Genomic DNA, 24,778 nt, shown 5'->3' with positions numbered 1-24,778 from the left:
AAGAGGAATATGCTGGGCATCCCGATAGCGCCACTACCAAAATGAAGCCAACTTCACCAGTGACGGCCAACGAGTTTAGTACTCTGTTTTGTCCGTCCCTCTCCCTTATAACTTCGCCACAGTGCAACAAGCGTCCGTCAGTGCAACCTGCGTGTGCGGTAGGCTAAAGTAATCCAAGTAATCCTTTAAAAAAAAAGAAAGTAACTGTAATCAGAATACATCAATTTAAACTGTAACTATAACGGAATACAGTTACTCATATTTTGTATTTTAATTACGTAACGCCGTTACATGTAATCCGTTACTCCCCAACCCTGTATAATAAACAACTAAGTGCAGTAATTAACAATAAATAATTCAGCGAGTCCATCCATAACCCATTTTCTTCCACTAATATTTAATATGGATTTACATAATATGGAATATCAGTCAAAACATGCCTTTTGTTCAGTGTTTTTCCTTCATTTGTATCACTTTCTACATTGTAGATTCTGAAGACATCAAACCTGTGAAGGAACATATATGGAGTTATGTAGTAAACACAAAAATGTCAATTAAAACAAAAGTGTAATATGTCACCTGACCTAAACCTAAATTGAGATGATTTTGGAAGTGACGACCTCATGAAGCTAAAGACAGAATGTCAAGAGTGTGCAAAGTTGTCATCAAAGCAAAAGGTGGCTACTTTGAAAAATCTAACATTTAAAACATATTCTGCTTTGTTCTATCTTCTATCTATGTAGAAAGTAATGAAAATAGAGAAAAGCTATGGAATGAGAAGATGTGCCCAATCTTTTGACTTATATGTTTGTGCACATCATGAAATAAAGGTTGTTTTTTTTAAACTGTGGTGGCACTGGCACAAGGAGTTTTCTAGTGACATCATCTTAAACTTTGATCAAGATCCTCCTCAACCAACCACATGTTAACTCCACCCACCCTCCATAGTATAAAAGATGTGAAGAGCTCCATCTCCATCAGTGACTGACAAGCAAGGCACTATTGCAAACCACTTGTCTCAAAGGGCTTTAAACAGCATCATTAAAACATCCTCTACACTTTGATTTTCACATCGACTGAGGAAAGACTCCCAAGAAAAAACCAGGAGAAACCTCAAGGTGAGCAACAGAGGAGGGATCCCTCCCCAAGGGAGATCCAATCTACCATGATTGAGATGTCTGCTGTAAAGCCCGTGTCACTCAGTGGGACCTTTCTGTCCCTTTGGGTCTTCGTGTCTTCTACTGACGGTGAGTTGTTCATCTCTTCACATTTTATTTCATATTCAGCTGTGTTGTTAAAGAACTTCATACATACGTCTCTGAAGGAATCTATATACAAATTTCTAACAAACTCTACGTTATTAATCAGAATGGCGACTATTACACTTGAAACTCATCAGTGTTCTAAGATTTTAATTGTGGTGATGTTGGAGGCTAAAGTTCACAATGGGTGTAACACCTATCAGTGCAACCTTTGGTCATTAATATCAGTCAGATGATTGTTATATGACAGACTGGAGCCAATAATTACACCGTTGCTGTAAATAGTTAACCTGATGGACTTAAGTTTGATGAGATATAAAGAACATTGGAAGTTATTTCAATAAATAGCGCCCCCAGCCTGTCAATTTATTGTGTTTAACAGATTATGAACCATGATGAAGATTTATCAGAATTAAAGTTGTGCATCGATGAACACATATTAAATGTCACCATGAAAACTCAGACTGTTCCAGTTGTTTTTATTGGCTCTCACAAGACACACCTATATCTGACCTTTGACCTCTCTGCTCTATTTGTTTGTCTGTTTCAGTCCCATTAACCCAAACAGCTGAACCTGGACAGTCTGTCTCTCTGCCATGTCGAGCTCCCAGCAACACTGACATCGTAGTTGTTGAGTGGTCCAGACCTGAACTGGAACCAGAATATGTGTTCTTGTACCGGGACGGGTGGTCCGTTCCAGAAAACCAGCTTCCATCTTTTAAGAACCGGGTGGAGCTGAAGGACAGAGAGATGAAGGACGGAGACGTGTCCATGATCCTGAAGAACGTGACCAGCAACGACGCAGGAACATACGAGTGTCGAGTCTTCCAGAGAAAAACAAACCGCAGGAAAAGAGCCACTTTGCTAACTGAGCCCATCAGCACCATCTACCTGGCTGTTCATCAGCCAGGTGAGGTTCAGTCAGGTGAGTCTTCGTGCAGCTGCTTCCTGGTTGTTGATGAACCATCACAGTTTTTTGTCCAGATGTTGTTGATGATGTTGACTTTGTAGGAAACAGCTGGTCTAAGTCATGTGATCAAAGTAGATAAGGTCTGACAGGAGTTTGAAGACTCATCACCTACCTGACAGCTGATGCCTCACATTGCTTCTCTCTGCAGATGGACACAGCAAAGAAGAAGAAGAAGAAGGAGGAGGAGGAGGAGGAGACCAGGACGGTGGAAACAACGATAGAGAAGAGGTGGTTGGAAACATCAGAGGCCGTTATGGACTTGTCGCTGTTGCTTCATTTGTTGGAACAATTCTTCTTGTTTGTTTGTTTTTCTGGGTCGTCATGAAACTTAGAAGACACATGAAACAGAGAACCCGCCGAGCTCCTCCTGCTGGAGGCAACTGGTGTGAAAACATAAAATGAGCTTTCAATGTGTATAAATATATATATATATATAGATTTACAACACTTTACTTGACGTTCTCGTCATCATAGTGACATGTCACAGTCATGAACGTGTCATAAACATTATGTCAATGTCATAACGTTGTCATTAATTGTCATTTGGGTTTGTAGGGTTAGGGTTAACTGAATGACACTTCATAACAACATTATGACATTGACATAATGTTTATGACACGTTCATGACTGTGACATGTCACTCTTATAACGATACCTTCAAGTAAAGTGTTGTAAATCTCTATTACCCCCCCTCTGTGAATTGCCACCTTACCGTGGTGGAGGGGTTTGTGAGCTCAGAGGATCCTGGGAGCTGTGTTGTCTGGAGCGTTCAGCTCCTGGTAGGGTCTCCCACGGCAACTGGTCCCAGGTGATGAGCCAGACAAAGAGCAATTCAATTCAAATGATGATGTAGATGATGATGATGCAGGAATCACAGCCGTGAAGCTACAACACGGCTCTGATGCAGCTGCAGGAGAAAGATGAGTGCTTATCGCTGTGCGTGGCACATGACACATGTTGACATGTTACTGTATTTTTTCTAATGAAAGAATAAAATAAACTGTTTCATTTATTTGCTGGATTCAGAGTTGGTTTCCTTTCTCAGTTTCAACCAAGTTGAGTAAAAGGTCATAAGGTTGATCACCTGCACATGGACACTTATAGCACAACCAGCCATGTATGTGCACATGAAACAAGTGATGATGATTAAAAAACAGACTCAGGTGAGGGGAACTATAAACCATCTCAAATACTAGCTTAGCATAAGCTCAGAGTGTCACTGTTATGTTTAGTCCAAAGATGACTTCCATTAACCAGCAGAGAGCAGCACTGCACTGTAATGGGATATTTATACTGCACATGTGTCAGTTACTTAACACCAGTGTTGCTCTCAGTTTGTAACAAACAGTAATTTGTGAGATTTCAGTGGTTCATATAATTTATAAGGTGGCAGTAACCCGTAACACCCACTACCACACCCATGGTATATAGATTAACACTGATGGTGCACATATACAGACAATGATTTAGACATGAGATAACGGTCTGTGAGTGTGATAATGCATGTTTCAAACTTAACCAATGCTTAACAGTGTCTAGTTTATTGTAAAGTGTTACCCAAGACTTCTATTCAAACATCTTGAATGCTTCTCATTCATTCCAGTCAGAGATAACGTCTATTTTGGTAGGTAGGTAAAGCAATGTTCTGATGTCAGATTTCCAGTGGGAACCATGGAGTCACTGTTGAAGGAACTGGTTTAGCACAGATATTCTCTAAGTGTTGCACTCACAGCGAGGAAGTCTGTAAATTCAGAAGAGGTGAGTCATGTTTAGTTTGAGCCCACACACTCAAGCCCTGACTTCCTCATTCAGACCGTCCTCAGCCATTTTGTTTGCCTCTTACCACAGGAATGTGCTTAGAACATTGTATTCACATTTTGCAGATGACAGTTGAGTAAGGTTTTCCATCAGGTTTACTGACCATAATCTCAATGTTTGGTTCAATTTTCTGAATTGGTTTGTAACTGTAAAAAAAAAGCAGTTACTGAAATTCTAAAAAACGATAGAAGGTGGAAGGTGAAAAACAAAAGAAGAAAGTCCTTTAAAGTTCTGCAATTTTACATTTTATTTTTATTAATGAATCAGCAAGCGAGTACATTTATTCATATGCATGTGGTTAATTAAAGATAAAACATGAAACAGGGGGATATATTCAACCAGAAAATTAAGATGAGCTGCAGCTGCAACAATCCAGTGTCTTACACCAACAAACTACAGTAATGTTGTGCATACTGGGGGCTTTTACTGTGAAGAACATATACACCACTTATTTGACAGAAGCTTAATTTGTTTTCATGATGAAAGGAAAGGTTGTATCTAATCCCAGAGTTTTTGACAAGGAAACATTTCATAAACACGCTCTTATTGACAGCACCCCTTATCTTCAAACTCAAGAGTTCTGGGTTACAACAGAGGCAAATTACCCCATTGAATCCAGTCAGTCAATGCCAACAGTTAACTTTTTTCTCATCATTTACCCATTCACCGAAATTGGCAATGGAAGAGAGAAAAAAGAATGGGGACAATTCCCAGGTCGAGTAAGAATTGATACAAGTTCAACACTTTTTAGACCACAAACACTGTAAACACACATGATTGCACAGTAAAACTGTACTCTGGGAAGAAAGAGTGAGCGGCAGCCCCACAGTAAGTTTCAAAAACACACAACCAGAGATCAACGTGTCTCACTGGTTGATGTGTCAGCTGGTAGCTCACTCTCTCTCTCCACTGTTATGTGTGTGTCCTCTCCAGCATAATCAGCTGGCAGTGTTGCCGGGTTACCCATGTTTAAAAAACCAACTTACACCAATCAAGGTTGGCATAAGAAGGTTATTTGTCAAAGAGGCTGACTGATGACCAGCACAGCCTCCGGAGGCCAAAGCAGAGATTCTGCCTCTGCTTGGTCCATAGTACTTAGTACAAGTTTTTGAATTGCTCTTAGTCTGGCTCATCACCTGGGACCAGTTGCCGTGGGAGACCCTACCAGGAGCTGATCGCGCTCCTGACAACACAGCTCCCAGGATCGTCTGAGCTCACAAACCCCTCCACCACGGTAAGGTGGCAATTCACGGAGGAGGCGGCATGACGGATAAAGACTGGAGGATCAGAGTGTTCACTTTAGGCCATGAACACAGTGGAACAGACAATATCAGCTTGTGAGAAATGTTTCCTCGTCAATAGTTTTTCTCTGGACTCGTCACTCAGTTTGTTTTGGACTAGGAGACTCTGACAGGACAGACACTGGTGTGTCTGCTGCATTTAACTCATCTCCATCTTTATTTACTGATAACAGTGATTTTTTTAAATAGGAGTTGGTGATTCTTTTGTGACCCTTTTTCCAGATCAGGAAACCAACAACAGATGCAGAAACCAGAACAAATGACAGACCGACTCCCAGTCCAGCATGATGATCCTCGATCCCTCCCTCCTTGCCTCCTTCCACCTTGACTCCTCTCTCCTTGTCTCCTCCCTCCACCCTGAGGTCCTCTGTACCTCCTGCAGAGAGAAGCAGTGTGAGTGATGTGTCTTCAAACTCCTGCCAGACATTATCTACTGCTCTTTGATCACATGAAGTCAGACAAACTGTTTTCTACAAAGTCAACATCATCAATAACATCTGGACAAAACACACAACATCTGATCTGTGATGGTTCATCAACAACCAGGAAGCTGCTGCATCAAGACTCACCTGAGTCTGGACTCTGAGATTCACCTGAGTGAACCTCATTGGACTTCACATCCAAGTGGACGATGCTGATGGGCTCAGTCTTCAGATTGGCTCTCTTCTTCCTCCTCCTCAAGCGTTTTGTTTCTCCCAGGACGGCTAGACACTCGTATGTTCCCGAGTCGTCTCTGGTCACGTTCTTCAGGATCATGGACACGTCTCCGTCCTTCATCTCTCTGTCCTTCAGCTCCACCCGGTTCTTAAAAGATGGAAGCTGGTTTTCTGGAACGGACCTCCCGTCCCGGTACAAGAACACATATTCTGGTTCCAGTTCAGGTCTGGACCACTCCACAACTATGACGTCAGTGTTGCTGGGAGCTCGACATGGCAGAGTTACGGTCTGTCCAGGGTCAGCTGGGATGGTTTCTGGAAATGTAACGGAGAATCACACAAACCTTTGAGTCAAATTCCTTGTTTCCATTGGACATTGTTTTGTTGATCTCCGATCAGCTGAATAACATCGGACCAAACAGTTTCTTTTTAAGTTTAAAGTCAGCAGCTGATGCAACAGCTCAACAGGACCAAACAGTAAAAGCTGTATCTCATGGTTTGATGATATATTTGCTTACTCCCTAATTGTTTCATGAAAAACGGACACTATGATATCATTATAAAAATGATGAATTATTGGGGGGCCGTGTGGCACAGTGGCTTAAGCAGGCAGCCCATATACAGAGGCTACAGTCCTCACTGCAGTCGGCCCCAGGTGAATTCCACTTTGGGCGGCCCTTTACTGCATGTCATTTCTCCTCTCTCTCCCATTTCCTGTCTGTTCACCATCCCTCAGCTCTGTCACGCCACAACTGTAATCTTGCGTCAGAAAGATCGTCACCCCCCTCCCCCTCTCCCTTTCTCTTTGTTGTCATAGTTTTCCTTTTCTCACTCGCTGTTACAGTAAGTGTTTCTTTACGATTGTGCTCTCAAGATAAAACATAATATTTTCTATTATGATAAAGTACAAAATGTGACAGAACTACACAGGGACGGCCGATGACTCAATAATTCCAAAGATGACATAAAAAAAAAAAACAATAACAAGAAAATCAAGTTTACACTGTTGAGTAGCATCGTATCACCTCTGTCTAATGGCCACAGTGACAGATTTATATCAGCGTTGTCAGAGGAACTGTTGTTGTCGCAGAAAACTAGTTGGCTGTAGGCTAAAAGCTACTGTAAAACCTTCCATCAACACAGTGACAACAACATCAAAAAAATTAGCTCACCTTTTGAGGCATCTGACAGGGCACACACTGAGAGGAAAATCAAAATCAAAAAGCGAAGTAGTACTGATTTTGTGTCCATTTCATTGCCGGTGAAGTTTATTGTGTTGATATAACCTCAGATACTTGAGCTTGACTGAGAGACCGAACCGGTTCACAAGTACTTCCTATGTCCCCTGTGTGGGTTGGAAAGGTGCACACTCCACCCAGTCAGCCCACTCTGACGTAACACTGACACAATACAGCAACACAGCACGAGAGGAGAGAGTTCAGAGAAAGGTTTCCTGCTTTACTTCCTCATTTTGGTGGTTTGTCACTTCTAAGTACACATGATTCAAACTCTTTGAGATAGAGAAAGATAGATAGATGGGGCAGATTCCTTTATTGTCATTGTTTTAAAGAACACAATGAAACAATCAATGGTACTTAAACATTCACACATACGCAAAGACTGTCACTATGTTTACATTACAGAAAACTGAATTCATAGATACTGTATATGTATACATATCTAACTACATTGTGATTCATGCGACTCTTGAAAACTTGTCAGTCCGTCTTGTACTTGAGCAGCGTCACACACACGTCCTGTTTGTGTCCCAACAAGTGCTACAGGCTTTGATCTGGTTTAGAAAATATGAAGGCCCTGTGCTGCCACCTGCTGGTCATCTGTGAGAATACAACATGAAACCGACCGCTGCCTTGAGGAGAAGCATCAAGTGACAGACCATATAAAAGCTGTGACAGATTTAACAGCGTTCCCACTAAACGAGAAATTTAATGCAAAATGAAAAAGGTTTGGTGCTTGTCTCATCGCATGTTTACCTGCTGCACTAAATATCAGTGTACTTTCAATGGACAGTCCAACAGAAAAAAAGAATATTCATGTCAAACTGGGTTTTTGTGGGAATGGTCCGAGTTTCCCACAGTGAATTAGTCCGACCACCAGCAGCTGCAGAACCAGCGACAGCACGATGAACACAGTCCGGAAGAGGTAGATGGAAATGGACTGATCCGAGGACGGAAAGGTCTCTGCAAAGAAACAGAAGGTTTGACGAGGACTAGGAAACACTTGAAAGTAAGGATTAAGTCCTTTCAAGCATTATTGAAATTAAGGCACTATGGAAACACAAACTGTATCTACAGTACAACCACCATCTATCACACAGTGACACCACAACACAACTGTCTCACCTCTGACAGTCAGCGGGCTCTGTGGTGACTCTCCAACTCCGGAGATGCTACACATGTAGAGGCCGACATCAGCCTTGGAAACACTTTGAATAGTCATGGTTCCTGTGGAGCTGTTCCCAATTAAGAGTCCGTCTTTATAGAAAGCAGCTGTGAGGTTGGAGATGCTCTCCTTGCTTCTACATCTCAGAGTCACAGCTTCTCCCTCCATCACAGGGAGGACTGGACTCTCCAGGATCACAGAGCCACCTGAACAACATCACCACATGTTCAAAGACACAACGAGGAGCTCAGTGTAACATGACTGTGGCTTCACAGCTGAAATCATCAACAATCCACTCACCACTGACTGTGATGCTGACAGCGTTGCTTCTCCCTCCTCTTGGCCCTTCACACCAGTATTCTCCACTGTCCGACACCACGGCATTTCTATTGGTGCAGTTCACTAATGATGTTGATTTCTGACATGTTGAAATATTCATCTTGATGTTCTTGACTCTCCACTCAGGTGAAACATCTACACCCTGACAGCTGAAAGAGACCGACTGGTACTCAAAGAGCTGCAGTCTGGACGGGACGATAGGAACATCTGCACCTGAGACTGACAAACACAGAACAGCAAATCCAAACTGAGAATCATCAGGTATCTGAGTATAAGGCCAAGCATGTTCCGTTTGTAGATTTAACAGATGTTTAACTAGATGTGGCAAGTTGAAGAGGGCCCGGGCGGGGATTGAACCCACACCTCCCGGGTAATAGTCATGCGCGCTTGCCAGTCACCCAAAGGGACATCCCCTTGGACAAGTAGCCAGGGCACATGATCAATTGGAGGCATAGTGACAGGAACCTCAACTGTCACATAGAAATAGATTCAGTGACTGTCTCTAAGGTTCAGGAGTGTTAGATTAAATACACAGCTTTTCGTCAATGGTGGATGGAAGTTCATCTTCCAGAATATTACATGTTGTGTATTGCCTTGTGTTTTTCTCAAATTGTGAGGGTCATTGATTCTATTGTCCAAAGCCATAGCTGAAATTTAGATGCAATTATGCTTTTGGTTGAAAGTAGGGATTAGGTTGGGTTTAACAGTACAACATTACAGACCCAGTTAAACTCTTACAAAAAATGTTGGAAACACTAATCAGCAATATTAGAACAAATTAGTGGAACAATACTGTTTTTCACTGGACCACTGTGATCATTACTGAAAGTATTTCAAATAAAAATGCAAAATGTGGCTGTTGCTCTTGTTCTTATTCAGATGTTACCAACATCCAATATGTGGGATTCTACAAGTTTAGTTGCATTTTTGTGGTGGAAATTCACTTATTAACAACACAATGCAAATATCATGAACTATGTCCACCTTACCTCCTCCGTCCTGACTGTGAGTAACCAGCAGCAGCAGATTCAACACTGAAATGATGAATGAAACAACTGTATATGAGACAATCAGATTCTTAAATGTGAATTAATGTAAAACCATTAGATTTTCTGTTGATTGCTTTGAAGCAGCAGTGCAACAGTTCACATGTTTGTTAAAGTGTCAATTGAAATTGTAATGTTACTAAAATGATTGATTGCAGTTTTCATCACAATGCATAAATGAATAAGTGAAAATAAATATTAGACTTTCCGTTATTAAATGTATTTACACTGTAATTTTCTGAAAACAGTTGTATAACCTATTTTGTAGAGCAATGTAGAATCAATAGTATGAAGCATCTAGAAACACAACGGTGCCGTTGCCTGTTGCTGTTCTGAATTATCACTTCCAAACTTAAAGTATGTGTATTGTCAACACTTGTCTGATGTTAAATAAATGAATAAGAAATAGTTGCAGTACTCACAGAGCTGAGGACAGAGAGCTGTGACCTCCATGATGTCCTGCTGCTGACTGACTGTCTGAGCATCGATGTGAAGCGCAGACATGAAAACCTTCAGCTTCCTGTCTGGTTTATTTCTGCAGTTCAGGCAACGTGATCTCATGGTGTCTTATTAATATAGTTAAAAACCACATCAGTCCAAAATGACTTACCCTGTAGATTGATTAGGTGCATCATCCTCCAATCAATAGAAGATAATTTAATTATCATTATTGTAAAAATAAACTGAAATAAAATTGAAATAAGAGGTGTTTTTTCTGACACATTGACCTCTGTGCAGGGCATTCAGAGAGTCATATGTTGCACCTTTATGATAAAACTGTTTAAATTCATATTTCATTGTTAGTCTTTAGAGTATACACAATGATCACAAAGTTGAAACTAACTTTTACTAGACATTTTTGCAAGTCATTACAGAGCCATTTAATGATCATGAGGACTTTTGACAGTAGCCTATGTGACAATGCAGATCATTTGAGAAGAACAGGATCCGGACATGAAGATAGTTCAAATCAAACAAACAAACAAATAACAGTGTAATCATTTAGAGCTGATGCTGAAGAAAACCAGAAGAAAAGCTGCTGCTGCTGTTTAATAACTAACTGTTGAAAACTGCATTGAACTAAAATTGAGAGGATTGTTGAAGTTTAAAACTTGTGTGGATGAACTTTAATATTAACGTTAATTATACAGAGGCTGTGATTACATAATGCTGTAAAAACAATGATAGAGAGAACACAGGAGCTTGTCTTCATGTTTTTGTATTTAACATTTGTTCTGTATGGTCCTCACAAAATAACTATCTTCACCACAGCTGGTTTTTATTATTTTCAGCTTGGTTAAAACTGTGGTGGTGTCTTTAGTTTCCCATGTGACTAAATGTGTCTTAATGTCAAACTGCATCTATAGCATCTAAATAAAACCCTGAAGACGCTCTGACAGAGCTCCATGTACATGTCACGTCTCTCTGTGGTTTGTGTCAGCTTTGTGACAGTCAGCACAAAAACCTCAAGTAACACACACAAAGATCAAAATAAAACACACAGCAGCACCGTGTGTGTGTCCTTCACGAGTTTCCTGTGTTTCTGTCAAGTTTTTTGGGCGAATGTCCGAGTTTCCCACAGTGAAGTCTTCCCAGCAGCAGCAGCAGCAGAAGAACCATTACCACAACGGTCAAGATGATCCTCATGAGGAGAAGGACATGGATGAAGTTGTCTGAGAAGAGACGAGTGTCTGTAGACGTGTCTGTGCAAGTGTCTGTACAATTATCTCTGTGGGGTTCTGCGAAGACGACATAAATAATCTGCTGTTAGAAGACGAACACGACTAAACAGAAGGAACAGTGAAACGTTTCACCTGCAGCTACAAACTATGATCTTAACCTTTTGACATTTTGGATAGAAAATGTCATCAGTGAACATTATGAGGACAAGGACACAATGACCCTTGACCTTCAATGACCGGACTCAGTTTGTCTTTGAATCTAAATGAGTCTTTGTGGTAATTTGTAAAATGTTGAAAAAAAAGAGAAAGGAAGGAAAGCCAGCACACTCAAAATCCCTTCCAAGTGTTCTATTACAGGACAGGTGTTTTGACTGGAGTCTTTTTCAATGTGTGACGATTGAAACTGTAATAAAACTCTTTGAAGGGATTTTGTTTGTGCTGGCTTTCCTACCATCCAATTTGTAAAATGTTTCGTCAAGGTGTTGCTGAGATCTTGTGTTCATGAGGCCAAAACATGTTTCGTGAGGTCAATACAACCACGGCCGTAACCTTTGACCTTTGACAACATCTGATCATTTCATGTTTTCATGGTAATGAAAGTTTGCACCAAATTTGAACAAGTTCCCTCAAAGTGTGACATCAGCTTCATGAAGATGAGACAAACTGTCAAACTGCAGGCTTTTATTTTGAAACGTTCCTCTCACCTGTGACGGTCAGTCTGCTCTCTGCTGACTCTCCAACTCCCTGGACGCTGCACTTGTACAGTCCTTCATGGGACATGTAGACGTGGTGGATGCTCATGGTTCCCGTGGAGCTGGTCCCGATGAAGACGTCGTCCTTGTAGAAGACGGACGAGACGTTGGACAATGTGTTTTTCCAACAGCGCAGAGTCACAGCGTCTCCCTCCATGACAGGAAGAGCAGGGATCTCCAGGATCACACCTGGACACAATGAAACATTCAGTGGTTTAAAGAGGTCAAGATGAGTCAGTGAGAAGAAACAGTTGAGAAGAAACAGTGAAACACCTTCTCTGTGAATCACAGTCAGACGGCTGTTTGCAGACTCTCCAGCTCCAGAGATGCTGCAGCTGTAGAGTCCTTCATCAGACCTGGACACTCTGGGGAAGGTCATGGTTGAGCTACGTCCGGTCTGGATGGAGACGCCGTCTTTATAGAAAACAGCTATGATGTTGGTGGAAATTGTCTTGTCCCTGCAGCGCAGAGTCACCCTATCTCCCTCCATCACAGGAAGAGCAGGACTCTCCAGGATCACTGAGCCAGCTGGAGAACATAATGGAGAAGAGAAAAGGTTGACGAGTTACTCTCAATGGAAAACTGGAGAGAATAAAACATCTTTACCACTTTAAATGGTCAAACCCAGACCAATAAAGTGAGCAAATTCTTCATTGTTAATAATAATAATAATACATTTTATTAATAAATTATTGTTCACATGTTCACTGATGATCTGTAGTGATTTCAGATGAAACCCCCCCAAAAAAACCAATGAATGTACCAGTGATGGTGATGTTAATGCTGTTGCTTCTTTCTCCTCCATCAGTCTCACACCAGTATTCTCCACTGTCTGATGGATAAATTCCTGCTGTTGTGCAGGACAACCCTGATGATGTCCTCTCCATGTTGCATGCTGGAGTAAATTCTCCATCGTCTCTGGCTCTTATTAACCGAGCAGAACCATCAGTCCCGTCACAATGGATAGAGACAGACTCACGAATAAAGAACTGCAGACGGTCTGGAGTGACATGAAGAGAAGCTGCACCTGGAAGTTCACAAATAAAACATCTAAAAATTGGTATTTTTATATCCACCACAACTGGAACTAAATTCCATCGGTTAAAAACAAAGCAGCATTGTAGCAGGTCAACGTATAGTTCTTCATTAACAAAATAACAAGAGTGGTGGTAGGGTCATGGCTTTGCCATCAGGTTCATTTGCTAAATAAGTAAAAATCTCATCAGACCAGACATAAATTTAGATCAAAGTCCCCAAAACATAGAAAAGCTTCAAAAAAGTAGTTCCTCACCACTTTCTTGAGCATAAAGACTCTGAACTCGTGTCTCCAGCAGAAGAAATTCAAGCATCACTGGAGAAACAAAGGAGCAATGTTGTAAATCAGCAACAGATGATTGGTGAGCTGCAACATCTAAAAGTGAGGACAGAAAGAGAAGAAATGTGACACTGAGTACTCACACAGTCTGAAGCAGAGAGCTGTGACCTCCATGTCGTCTTGCTGCAGACTGAGTGTTGAGCTGAAATACAACTGAAGTAGAACGTACGTGACAACTTCCTCTTCCTGTGGAGGTTATTTCTGATGCTGCTGCAGAAGGGGGGCAGGGTCGCAGAGGCTGAGGTGGGCTCTCAGTCTGAGATAAAACAACACTGTAAGGGAGGATCAACCATCTCTGCACCTCTGGTTGGTTCGAGGATACTTAGAGATAAATAGATGTTAAAGCACATCCCAAAACGTGCACACATGCTTAAAAGTCAGTCATGGCAGATGATCTGTCTTGATGCTGCTGTGGGTAAAACAAAAAAATTGGCCTAAGCTCCAAAAACTTACCACAGTTGAAAGAGACCAGAGTGTGTAAAAGGATTGCATTGCTACTATTTGCAGATGACGTGGTTCCTGGACTCCAGGATCAGCACCTCCAAATCTGAGTCTACAGTATGGTTCCTTTTCTACCTTCACTACACCCAACACAGACTGGTCACTAGATGGCAGTCCAAAATCATTTACCAGGCACGAGGAAAGAGGCTCAACAGACAAATAATACGGAGGAAGGCAGAGATGGCAGCCAAAGATGATTTAATATCAAGGTTCAAGGTTTATTTATTAGTAGCAGATGGAATTGATCCTGTGTTATTATTATTCTGTGACAGGGTCAAGCAGAGGGGTCAGAGGTGAGGACACAGGAATACATGAAACCTTTTTTTCTTTAAATAAAAATAAAATACAATAAAATTAAGGTTAAAAACACTTACCTGAGATGTTTTTTAATTAATTGTCTTAAGTTTGTTATGTATTTGTTTTCACAGCACCAAGTGCTCCTCTCTATTGTGTGCTTATGTAACCCCTACCTGCACCTGTCACTTTAAGACAGACTCAGGGTGTTTTCACACATGTTTAGTGCGCACCCTAGTGCGCACCAAATGTTAAAATGATACAATGTTTCATTTTTCAGTTAGTGCGGTTGCTTTCACACCTGCTTTTTGTCACTCGGGACCAAACTTGGAGAGCGTCATGTCTCCATGACTACCGGTTGAAATCTGGAAGCGCTCATTGATAAAACTTTCATGATGGAGACTCAAGTAGGGCCGGTTGTTAGTAGCTCTGGTCATTTATTTCTATATTGTTTGTATGTATAGGGGAGAGTGGGGTAAAGTGAGACACTTTTTACATTTGCTCCCCTCTAAGCAAACTAAAATGATTTATCAGTAAAATTTACACATTTCCAATTAATTCAGGATGTTTCCTAGCAATGGAAATGATCACAATGTGTTCAGGATGAAGGACAGTGAAAATATGATAGTTTAAAAAAAAGTGGTCTTGTGTCTCACTTTACCCCAGCTCAGGGGTAAACTGAGACAAACCAGAGAAATCAATGGGGTAAACTGATCCACTTACTTTTTCCACTCTGAAACTACCATAACAACACATGCTGTAACAGCTAGAGTCCTGACAGCTAGCTTGACAACCACACTTTCCAGAACTAATGTCAGACTAGTAGCAGAATCATGGGGATTGGTCAATTAAGCACTTTTTTTTTCTCAACACAAAGTGACTCAAGAACAAAATCAAATACAACACAAAATGTTTTAATTAACATTCAAATGACAGATAGAACCAGTTAGATAGTCTGGGGGTCAGATTGTAGGCCCCGACAATCGTGACCATTTTGATCAAAAGTCCTCTTTTATGTGGGGGGAGCCGACAAAGTGGAATGTGACTAAAATTGAATAACCAATATTAAGCGAGCTGACTGAAGAGCACATCATAACAAAGCAGTGTGGCTACAGATCATGTTTGATCACGCGAGATTTCTGGCTTGGGGGATGAGATTCTAGTGTAAATCTTTGTGTGTGGTGTGCTCACAGTGTCTCACTCATGGATTTATTATAATACATCCATGGTCTCACTTTACCCCGCAGCATTTGTCTCACTTTACCCCAACACCCCCATTTTAGAAAAAATGACCTCTCTTAGAAATTCAGGCTAATTTTCAGCCAGCATCATCACATGGTTTTATGTGTTGGTAGTTCATCATCATGTATCATAGAAGTTTTTCTACCTGAATCAATTTGCTTTGGCACAACAGTTGATTAAAGCAGATATCACTGGCACGGCCGTTTCGGCTAATGCTGCGTTCAAGGCAGGCTTTTGAAACCGTAAGTTACAGCTTCAAGTCACAACTACGACTTGGTAGCGTTCCAGGTAACCCGTAGCTCGTGTTTTTACCGTCCTGTTGTCTGTGAAAGTTCCCTATAACGGCCACTCGTTACTTCCGACCCGTGAACTCGTACCAGATCGAACTGGTATGACTTCACAGGAAGGAAAAACACAAAGTACGAGTTTCCTTGAACGCACCATGAGTTAGCAGCCCCCGCCCTTGTCAGGCATCAATTGGTCCTCGTGCTACGTCACCACATTCACGCGCATCCCTTGGATGCACACACAGCCCTTCATGCTGTTCTCTCTTCTCATTGGATAACACTTGTATCCCACAAGGAAAATTTTCTCCTCGGGTTACAGCAGAGCAGAGTGACGGAGAGACTCGTGTTTAGGCTGAAATACTTCATGTAAGTGATTGCTGACGGAAAATAGGACTATTTAGGACTTATATTAACAAAAACATTCCACTGATATCTGCTTTAAGTTGACAGCAAGAAAATTTACTTTTACATGCAAAAATTACATTTTTGTGAAAAAAACATGCTTTCCACAGCATCATGAGGTCCTCTTCTTCATGACCATGGGGAAATGGAAGGGGCTTGAAAACATAATGGTCAGATGTCCAAAAATGTGTTCCGTTTTCTAGATACAAGGGGTGTCTCACATTACCCGGTGTCTCACATTACCCCACTCTCCCCTAACTCTTGGCAAACGATCAGATCCGATCTACTTTTCTAGTTTGGTACTTCCGGCTGGTTTCCGGTTGTGTTCACCCAGCTCGGTCCCATTAGTTCCCAGTTAAACGTTAAACACGGGCGAACCTCTGCTGCTCGGTAATCAGCTGCTCCGCGGACACAAAGGGACGGACCCGCTGACCTGTCCGGTGTCTGAGCAGACTCAGCAGACATGCACTGACCGGCTGCTGCTTTGTTTCGTTTGTGGGGACAGAGCTGCGTAGGACCCAAGCACCGGGCGGTCTCCCCGCTGCGTTAACCCGTTGTCAACGACTACGGGAGCCCTTTTAGCTCAAACTTGTTGAGTTCGCCTGGCAGTTGGGTCGCACCAGAGTGCGGTTGCTTTCACACACCAACTAGTGCGCACCAGAGTTTGGCTGGAGCCGAACCGAGACGAGACCACCTCCTCAGGCCGCACTAGTTTTGGTGCGCATTAGAGTGCGAGACACTGACCCAAACGGGACCAAACTTAGTGCGATCTAAATTTAGTGCGCACTAACACTGCAGGTGTGAAACCACCCTCAAATATCAAACAGGAAGATAATGGTCGACTTTAATTCTAGACTCGACGAGGAGACTGCTGAGAGTTACCTGCCTAATTGTTGAATTAGACCTGCAATATAAACCCCAAATAACACACACAACAACAGACTGACAGCTTTAAAAGAGGTTTATTGAACCCAATAAAGATCTTTCACAACACAGTATCTCAAAAAGCTAAGTAAATTAAAGTGAATACTACAGTACCATCATCGCTCAAGTTAGATTCATAATATACAGTTCTTTTAGGTAGCATTGTTTGGACCACAATTGGCCAATTGAATATTTTTGAACCAAAAAAGAAAACTCAATAAAAAAAAGGAAATTGTCCCAAAAGTTTAAATGAATGAAATAAATACAATGAGTGCACTCAAAGTCCTACTGCCCTCTTTCACAGTGAATGTTCCAAGGTGAGTATTGCGATGGAGATGAAGATGTGGATGACCCCTTGTCCAAAGGTGTGTGGCAACCAGGATAGAGATGCAGATGGATGACAGCAGATAGTAGTAGTAGCACACATGGATCAAATCTTGAAGATCCTCAACCAAATAAGATGTACTCTCAAACTTAAAAAAAACAACAACAAAAAAACTGCCAACAGTTATATCAAAAGCCTACAATGATATAATTGAAAGTGAACTCATGAGAAGATAGAAGATAGCCAAAGTATTAAAATTGCTCTCAAAGTGTGGTGCCTTCCAGAGCTTTATGAAGAGTTGGACTTTATGCATCTTCTCGTGTGGTTCGTATGCGAAAAGCTCAAATTATCTGCAGCATCTACAGCGTCTAAAACCAAACACAGAGCAGCAGAGAGAAAACCAACATGTGTCTTTATATGGATAGCTAATGTGTCAGTCAGTCGCTCTGTGGTTTTTAACCTGTGAGACAGAATACCAGTCTTCACCACTGCTGGTGTCTTAAGTTTCCCATGTGACTAAATGTGTTTTACTGTAATGACAAACTGCATCTGTAGCATCTAAACGTACGTCTCAGCCAGCACAAGAACCTCAAGTCTCACACATAGATCAAATTAAAACACACAACAGCACTGTGTGTGTGTCCTTTCAGTTTCCTGTGTTTCTGTCGTCAAGTTTTTTCTGCGAACGTCCGAGTTTCCCAAAGTGAAGTCGTCCCAACAGCAGCAGCTGCAGAACCAACATAAGAACAGTGAAGATGGTCCTCATGAGGACAAGGACATGGATGAAGTTGTCTGAGTAGAGACAAGTGTCTCTAGAAGTGTCTCTAGAAGTGTCTTTGCGGAGTTCTGCAATGACGACAGAAAAAATCAGCTGTAAGCATTACTCAAACTCGACGAAACAGAATGAACAGTTGGAAACATTTCACCTGCAGCTATAAACTGCAACCGTTTGACCTTCTAGATAGAAAATATCATTATTGTACTTTATGAGGTCACAGTTACCTTTGATGACAAGATTCTAGTCAGTTTGTCCTTGAGTCCAAATTAATCTCTTTGGTAAATTAAAAAAGTTACCCCAAGGCGTTGCTGAGATCTTGTGTTGACAAAAGTTCGAACAAGTGCCCTTTGAGGTGTTTCTATGATATCACCTTCATGAGAATGGGATGGGTGTAGGGAACTTTGCTATAATATGACCATGTGCCAAAATATCAAACTGCAGACTTTTATTTTGAAACTCTCTCACCTTTGACAGTCAGTCTGCTCTCTGGTGACTCTCCAACTCCCTGGATGCTGCACTTGTACAGTCCTTCATCAGAATTGGAGACTTTATTCATTCTGATCCCATATGTTGGACTGTTTTTCATTGGGACGTTGTCTTTGTAGAAAACAGCTTCCAGGTTGGTGGAAGTCGCCTTCTTTCTGCAGCGCAGAGTCACAGGATCTCCCTCCATCACAGGAAGAGCAGGACTCTCCAGGATCACTGAGCCCTCTGAAGAACATGTTGAAGAAGAGGAAAGTTTGATGAGTTACTCTCAGTAGAAAATGTAAGAGAATAATTAAATGCATCCACACATAGATAGAATAATAAAGTGTATAAAAAAATAATGATAAGGACAGATGGAAACATCCCCAGACTACCAGAAAAAATACCAAATCCAAAGTTAATTATATTTTACGACTCCCCTGCACATTCTGTTTTATACTACAAAATTATACAATGTAAAAATGTGTGGATATATGAAATAAAACAGAGAGAAACCTCAGATTACTACATGTTCACAGTAGATCTGTAGTGGCTTCAGAAGAACAGTGAACGTACCAGTAATGGTGATGTCAACTAAGTTGCTTCTTTCTCCTCCTTCAGTCTCACACCAGTATTCTCCACTGTCTGCTGGATAAGCTTCATCAATGGTACATGACGACCCTGATGATGTCCTCTTCATGTTGCAGAGTGGAGTTAACACTGTAGCGTTCTGGAATTTTCTGAACCGGGCAGAACCATCAGTTCCCTCACAATGCAAAGAGACAGACTCAAATGCAAAGAACTGCAGACGGTCTGAAGCGACACGAAGGGAAGCTGCACCTGAAAGTTCACAAAAAAGCATCCAAAACGTTTATTTCAATATCCATCACAAGAGGAACTACATTCAAATGGATCAACACACATCAACTTTGTGGCAGGCGGTATAAGAAATAGTTGAATTAGCTCATCGTGTTAAACTTCCAAGTCAAGTTTTGGCGCTTTTCCACTAGCACGGTACGGCCCGGCTCTACTTGTTTCTTTTGTTTTTTCAGTAGTACCTGGTACTTGGTACTTCTTTGGTAACACCTCGGCCCTGATTCCAAGCGAGCCGAAGCGATACTAAACGTGACGTCAGCTGACCGCCTGACTGACTGAGTCTGGAAACATTATTTTGGTACTATACCTGGAAGTGGAGTTGTGACTTTGCAGATTTTTGCCTATTTCTGAATGCCATGACTGTGAAGTGGAAAAGAGCCATTTGTTTTCAGGTAAGTTAATGAAAAATTGAAATCTCATGCACTCATCACAAATAAAACACATCAACATTCTTCGACAAGTGATGCATGAAAGATTGTAAAATATAAAAATGTAGTTCCTCACCACTTCCCTGAGCATAAAGACTCTGAACTTGTGTCTCCAGCAGAAGTAATCCAAGCATCACTGGAGAAACAAAGGAGCAATGTTGTAAATCAGCAACAGATGCTTTGATGAGCAGCAACATATAAAAGTGAGGACAGAAAGAGAAGAAATGTGACACTGAGTACTCACACAGTCTGAAGCAGAGAGCTGTGACCTCCATGTCGTCTTGCTGCACACTGAGCGTTGAGCTGAAATACAACTGAAGTATAACGTACGTGACAACTTCCTCTTCCTGTGGAGGTTATTTCTGATGCTGCTGCAGAAGGGGGGCAGGGTCTCAGAGGCTGAGGTGGTCTCTCAGTCTTGAGATATGATGTCACAACCATTAGCTACAGTAGTTCCTTGTTTTAACCAGTTTGTCCAGTCTTCTTTGTTCAGGTCTTGCTGCTGCTGCTCCAGCAGATGGCAGCATAAACAAGGTACTGTCACTGATACGTGCAGATTTGTTCAGGAGCCAGTCCAATTTACTGCCAGGTACACACCCAAGAATTAAGTATGCATCTCGTGTGAGTGTTTCTGGGTGTGGCAGGACTCAAGAGTTAGGTAAAATCTGCTTCTGGACAGGAATTGACCTAGGAGAGTGTGGAGCCCAAGTTCTGTTAATCACCCCTGTCCCCTTGAGCTTCTCTTTAAAGCCCCTACAAAGAACTTTCATTTTGTGTTGATTTTGGCGCCCCCTGTGGACGAAAGCGGTAGTGTTTTGCTGGAATGAAGACTGCATTTCCCATGAGCTCTAGCACATATTGTCGTGTAAAGACTCCTATCTGGCTCGCGCGGTAGACTAACTGCCTAAAACTGATGACTTTTTGTCACGCACATGTTTGTGGTTCCACATACAGTACACAAAAATGAATATATGACTAAAAATAAATAAATAAATAAAAACCCAGCTTTCTTGGCTGAACTTTAACAGTTTGGAAGTTGTACATGATTTGAGATGAGATAATAAATCTGAAGGTTTCTGCAGTTGATTAACTGCAGTTTATGATCATCAGAGTAAATAATTATCAGACTTTACACCTGTCGTCAGTTGAAATGAGCAACACAACTAGCAACAGGTACGTGGTGTTCTCAATTATTTTCTTCTAAGTTAAAGTGTTTCTCTACTATAAAGCTGTAAAGTTTTGGTGTCTATGGAAACGACAAAACAATAACACCTCATTGTCTTAAATAGATTATTATATATGAAGATTTTGAAGATGAAGTGTTTTATAGAAACGATTCAAATGAATGTTAAAATAAGATGCAGGTCTGGTTACACAACCTTTTTAGATTAATCTGGGAGCAATAGCCTTTCCACAATTAAGATTACTGTAAGAAACACAGTTTTACTTGTTGAACTCTATACAGTACGAGAAGTCTGCTTTTTATGGTTGGATATATTGTCTATGCTGGTTATTTTCAACTGTGAAGAAGCTGTCATTTGGTCCAGAACTGAAACACTGGATCAAATGTGATCCTAAAACTCAGGGGAAGCAGGTTCGGTTTATTGTTTGTTGTAGCTTCCAGTAAAAATCGGAAGAGGTTGACACATGAGCAGTTTATAACTTAATTGGGGAATTGAGTGGTATGATTAGTTAACAGAAAAGACAATGATAATGTCCATTATTTTGAAGGCTGCTGAGGATTTTGTGTATATTTCACTCCACTTCTTATGGTGTCTAAACATTAGTTCAAAAGTTTATTTGTATATTTCCAGACCTGCATAATGTTTCATCAGATGGATGGACTCTCCGTTCAGTCTCCACTTACAACCATCGGCGTCTTGGTCATCCAACTTCTGCTGATGCACTTTGCTAGAGGTAACTTCATACAGATAAGATAAATGTTGAGATGCATTACATTCTAAATATTCACAGAGAGTGAGAAGCACCAGGGTGATAAGGCTTGGGGGAACACCTGGGCAGCCTTTTGTCTGCCCTGGGTACGGTTTGAATAGAAGAAGCACAGAGACGCTATTATGGTTATTTCATTCACATTAATTATATGTTCAGTAACTTCTTCATTTAATTCCCTCTTGAGATATGAAATGGTAAGATTATTTTGATTGAAGATATGGATCTAAATTTAAGGGTTAGTGTTAGGGTTGATGGTGTGTATGATCGTGATTATGATATACAATGTTGAAACTAATTTCTGTTTTTTGCTTTTGAGGTTGTCAACCTGACTGATTCAACAACAAAACAAGTCAAATAAAAGGAAATAAGTGAAGAGAAAGTGTTATTAATTGTTGATTTGTTAAGTGTCATATACATTAATATCAAATAAGACTGTTTTCCTGAAATCCAGTTTATTGTTACAGTGCAATACTTTTTCATAGTCTTGCTATAAATATTTAACATTACACTACATCATGTTTTGCTCTATGATGCACAAAGAGAATAACTGAGCTGGTTTATGTACTGGATGAGCATTGTGGTGAAGCTCTTGCAATGTCTTAAAAGGTCCCATCTGGGATCAGTGATGGAAATTTTCCCAACTCAACGTTTTGGGGGCTCCATCGATGTAGGTCTTTGGTCTGCAGCAGAAATTAACCAGTGTATCTCCTCTCTTTTCAGGTCAGTCTAAGTTAATTGGTTCCTCTCAGCCAATAGTGGCAACAGTTGGTGATGACATAATTTTGCCGTGTCTCCTTCAACCTGCTGAGGATGTTACTGCCAAGACGATGAGATGGACTAAGACTAACCTGCAGCCCGCCTTTGTCCATGTGCAGCGTTCAGGTCAGGAGCTCGTAAATATGAAACATCCATCGTACTCAGGACGAACATCACTGTTCACTGATGAACTGAAGCACGGAAACATTTCACTGAAACTGTCCAGAGTGAAACCTGCTGATGGAGGGAGATACCAATGCTTCATACCAGACAAGGGAACTGGATCCTTCGTTGAGCTTCTTGTTGGTAAGTAGTGAAATATTGTTATTTGTGAGACATTTGATGATTGTATTTCTGACTCTTGTTTTGAAATGTTCCTGTTGTCCATCTTCAGGTGCTGCCTCCTCACCTGTCATGAGTTTAGCAGGGACTGACAAAGACAAAGGGGGAGTGGTGTTACAGTGTGAGTCTAAAGGCTGGTATCCAGAGCCTGAGCTGCTGTGGCTGGACGCTGAGGGAAAGCTGCTCTCTGCTGGACCTACAGAGACAGTCAGAGGTCCTGATGTCCTCTATACTGTCAGCAGCAGAGTGACTGTGGAGAAGAGACACAGCAACAGCTTCACCTGTAGAGTCCAACAGAAGACCATCAACCAGACCAGAGACACTCACATTCATGTTCCAGGTCAAAACTCTACATTTAAACACTGTGTTAGTTTCAAACAGCTGAGGTCTAGTTCTACACAAACACCATCTGATCTGATTGTGTGTTGTCTCATTTCAGATGATTTCTTTAAGGTCCAGTCCAGTTCTTCTCCTGTCATCACTGGATTGGCTGTTATTTTGGCTGTTTCCATCATGATCATTATCTCACTTGTCTTTTTTGCGTGGAAGAAGAGACAAAACATCAGTAAGTCACAAATGAACTACAGTGGTGTGTCAATGTCAGGTTTCCTCACAGGTTCAATGTGAATGACTTCAATGGCAAGACTGAGTTAGTGGTGGGAACACCGTAGTTAACCCATAATTATCTTTCCACTGCCTGTAAAGTGTAGTGGGCTTTGTTCCTTAGAAACTTGTGAGTAGTTTCAACGTAACTTACACGGTAATAAGAACTTCCACTGTAATAGACTTGCCCAGTAACCCATTTGGATGAAAGATGGTAGATGTGGCAACCAACCAAATGGGTTACTGAGCAAGACTATTACAGTGGAAGTTCTTATAAACATGTGAGTTATGTTGAAACTACCCATACGTTTCTACGGAACAAAGCCCACTACACTTTACAGCCAGTGGAACGGTAATTATGGGTTAACCACAGTGACATTTCCAGCAGTTGCCACATCTACCACTGATTTTGGGAAACAACTATTGAAGTACAGTAGTTACAATTTTTCATAGCTAACCATAAGGTAAGAAAGTAGAAATTACTATCACATCAGGTTACATAGCTACTGAGAGTACTCGACTACACTATGTCGTGGAAACGGCACGCTATTTACTCTGTAATTACCCAATACTTAGCAGTAATTCACAGCTATACTACTACAATTTGTTATTATGTCAATTTTACTAGACTTGTTATTTCTGGGCTATATTTCTTGACATTACTACACAAGTGACCATTATTTCTGGGCTATTTCTACACAATCAAAAGTTATTTCTTGTCATTACTGTGACATTGACTGTTATGTCTAGGCTATTTGTTTCTTTTATTTTCTTCACATTACTACACAATTAATTGATATTATGATGTAATTACCCACCTGCAAATTAAGTGTCAGACATTTTTTTAACTCTGATATCAAAGTGAAGTGAATAGAACTTTTTATTTTTTTATTTCCTGTTTTAATTTTACACAGAGTCCAAGAGAAGACAAAGGGATGAAGAAGTAAGGGAGCGAGAGAAGCTCATGGCAGTTGAGAAGACGGAGTTGGAGACAAAGG

General features: G+C 41.1%; 2 protein-coding genes across 3 annotated transcripts in view; both read left to right on the top strand.

Annotated features, from left to right (window-relative positions):
• Positions 1-1,165: 1,165 nt before the first annotated feature.
• On the top strand, positions 1,166-3,156 carry LOC311001544 (butyrophilin subfamily 2 member A1-like; the record flags this gene model as incomplete). Its single annotated transcript, XM_083992628.1, has 3 exons — positions 1,166-1,247; positions 1,813-2,187; positions 3,041-3,156. The coding sequence occupies 3 exons, from the start codon at positions 1,166-1,168 to the stop codon at positions 3,154-3,156; spliced, it is 573 nt and encodes a 190-aa protein (XP_083848754.1).
• An 18,091-nt stretch (positions 3,157-21,247) lies between these two features.
• LOC311001337 (butyrophilin subfamily 3 member A2-like) overlaps positions 21,248-24,778 on the top strand; it is a 207,195-nt gene continuing 203,664 nt past the window's right edge. Inside the window, exons 1-6 of one of the 2 annotated variants that reach the window (XM_083992396.1) lie at positions 21,248-21,299; positions 21,941-22,043; positions 22,800-23,141; positions 23,230-23,517; positions 23,617-23,742; positions 24,695-24,777. In XM_083992396.1, coding sequence (XP_083848522.1) covers positions 21,950-22,043; positions 22,800-23,141; positions 23,230-23,517; positions 23,617-23,742; positions 24,695-24,777 — 933 coding nt within the window. In that variant the 5' untranslated portion in view covers positions 21,248-21,299; positions 21,941-21,949. The remainder of the gene's footprint in view (positions 21,300-21,940; positions 22,044-22,799; positions 23,142-23,229; positions 23,518-23,616; positions 23,743-24,694; position 24,778) is intronic. The other variant, XM_083992398.1, reaches the window with a different exon arrangement.

This window comes from Trachurus trachurus (assembly GCF_905171665.1).
Source record: "Trachurus trachurus genome assembly, chromosome: 18".
NCBI lineage: Eukaryota > Metazoa > Chordata > Actinopteri > Carangiformes > Carangidae > Trachurus > Trachurus trachurus.
The sequence above is the reverse complement of the archived record's forward strand: the minus strand, read 5'-3'. Positions and strand labels throughout refer to the sequence as shown.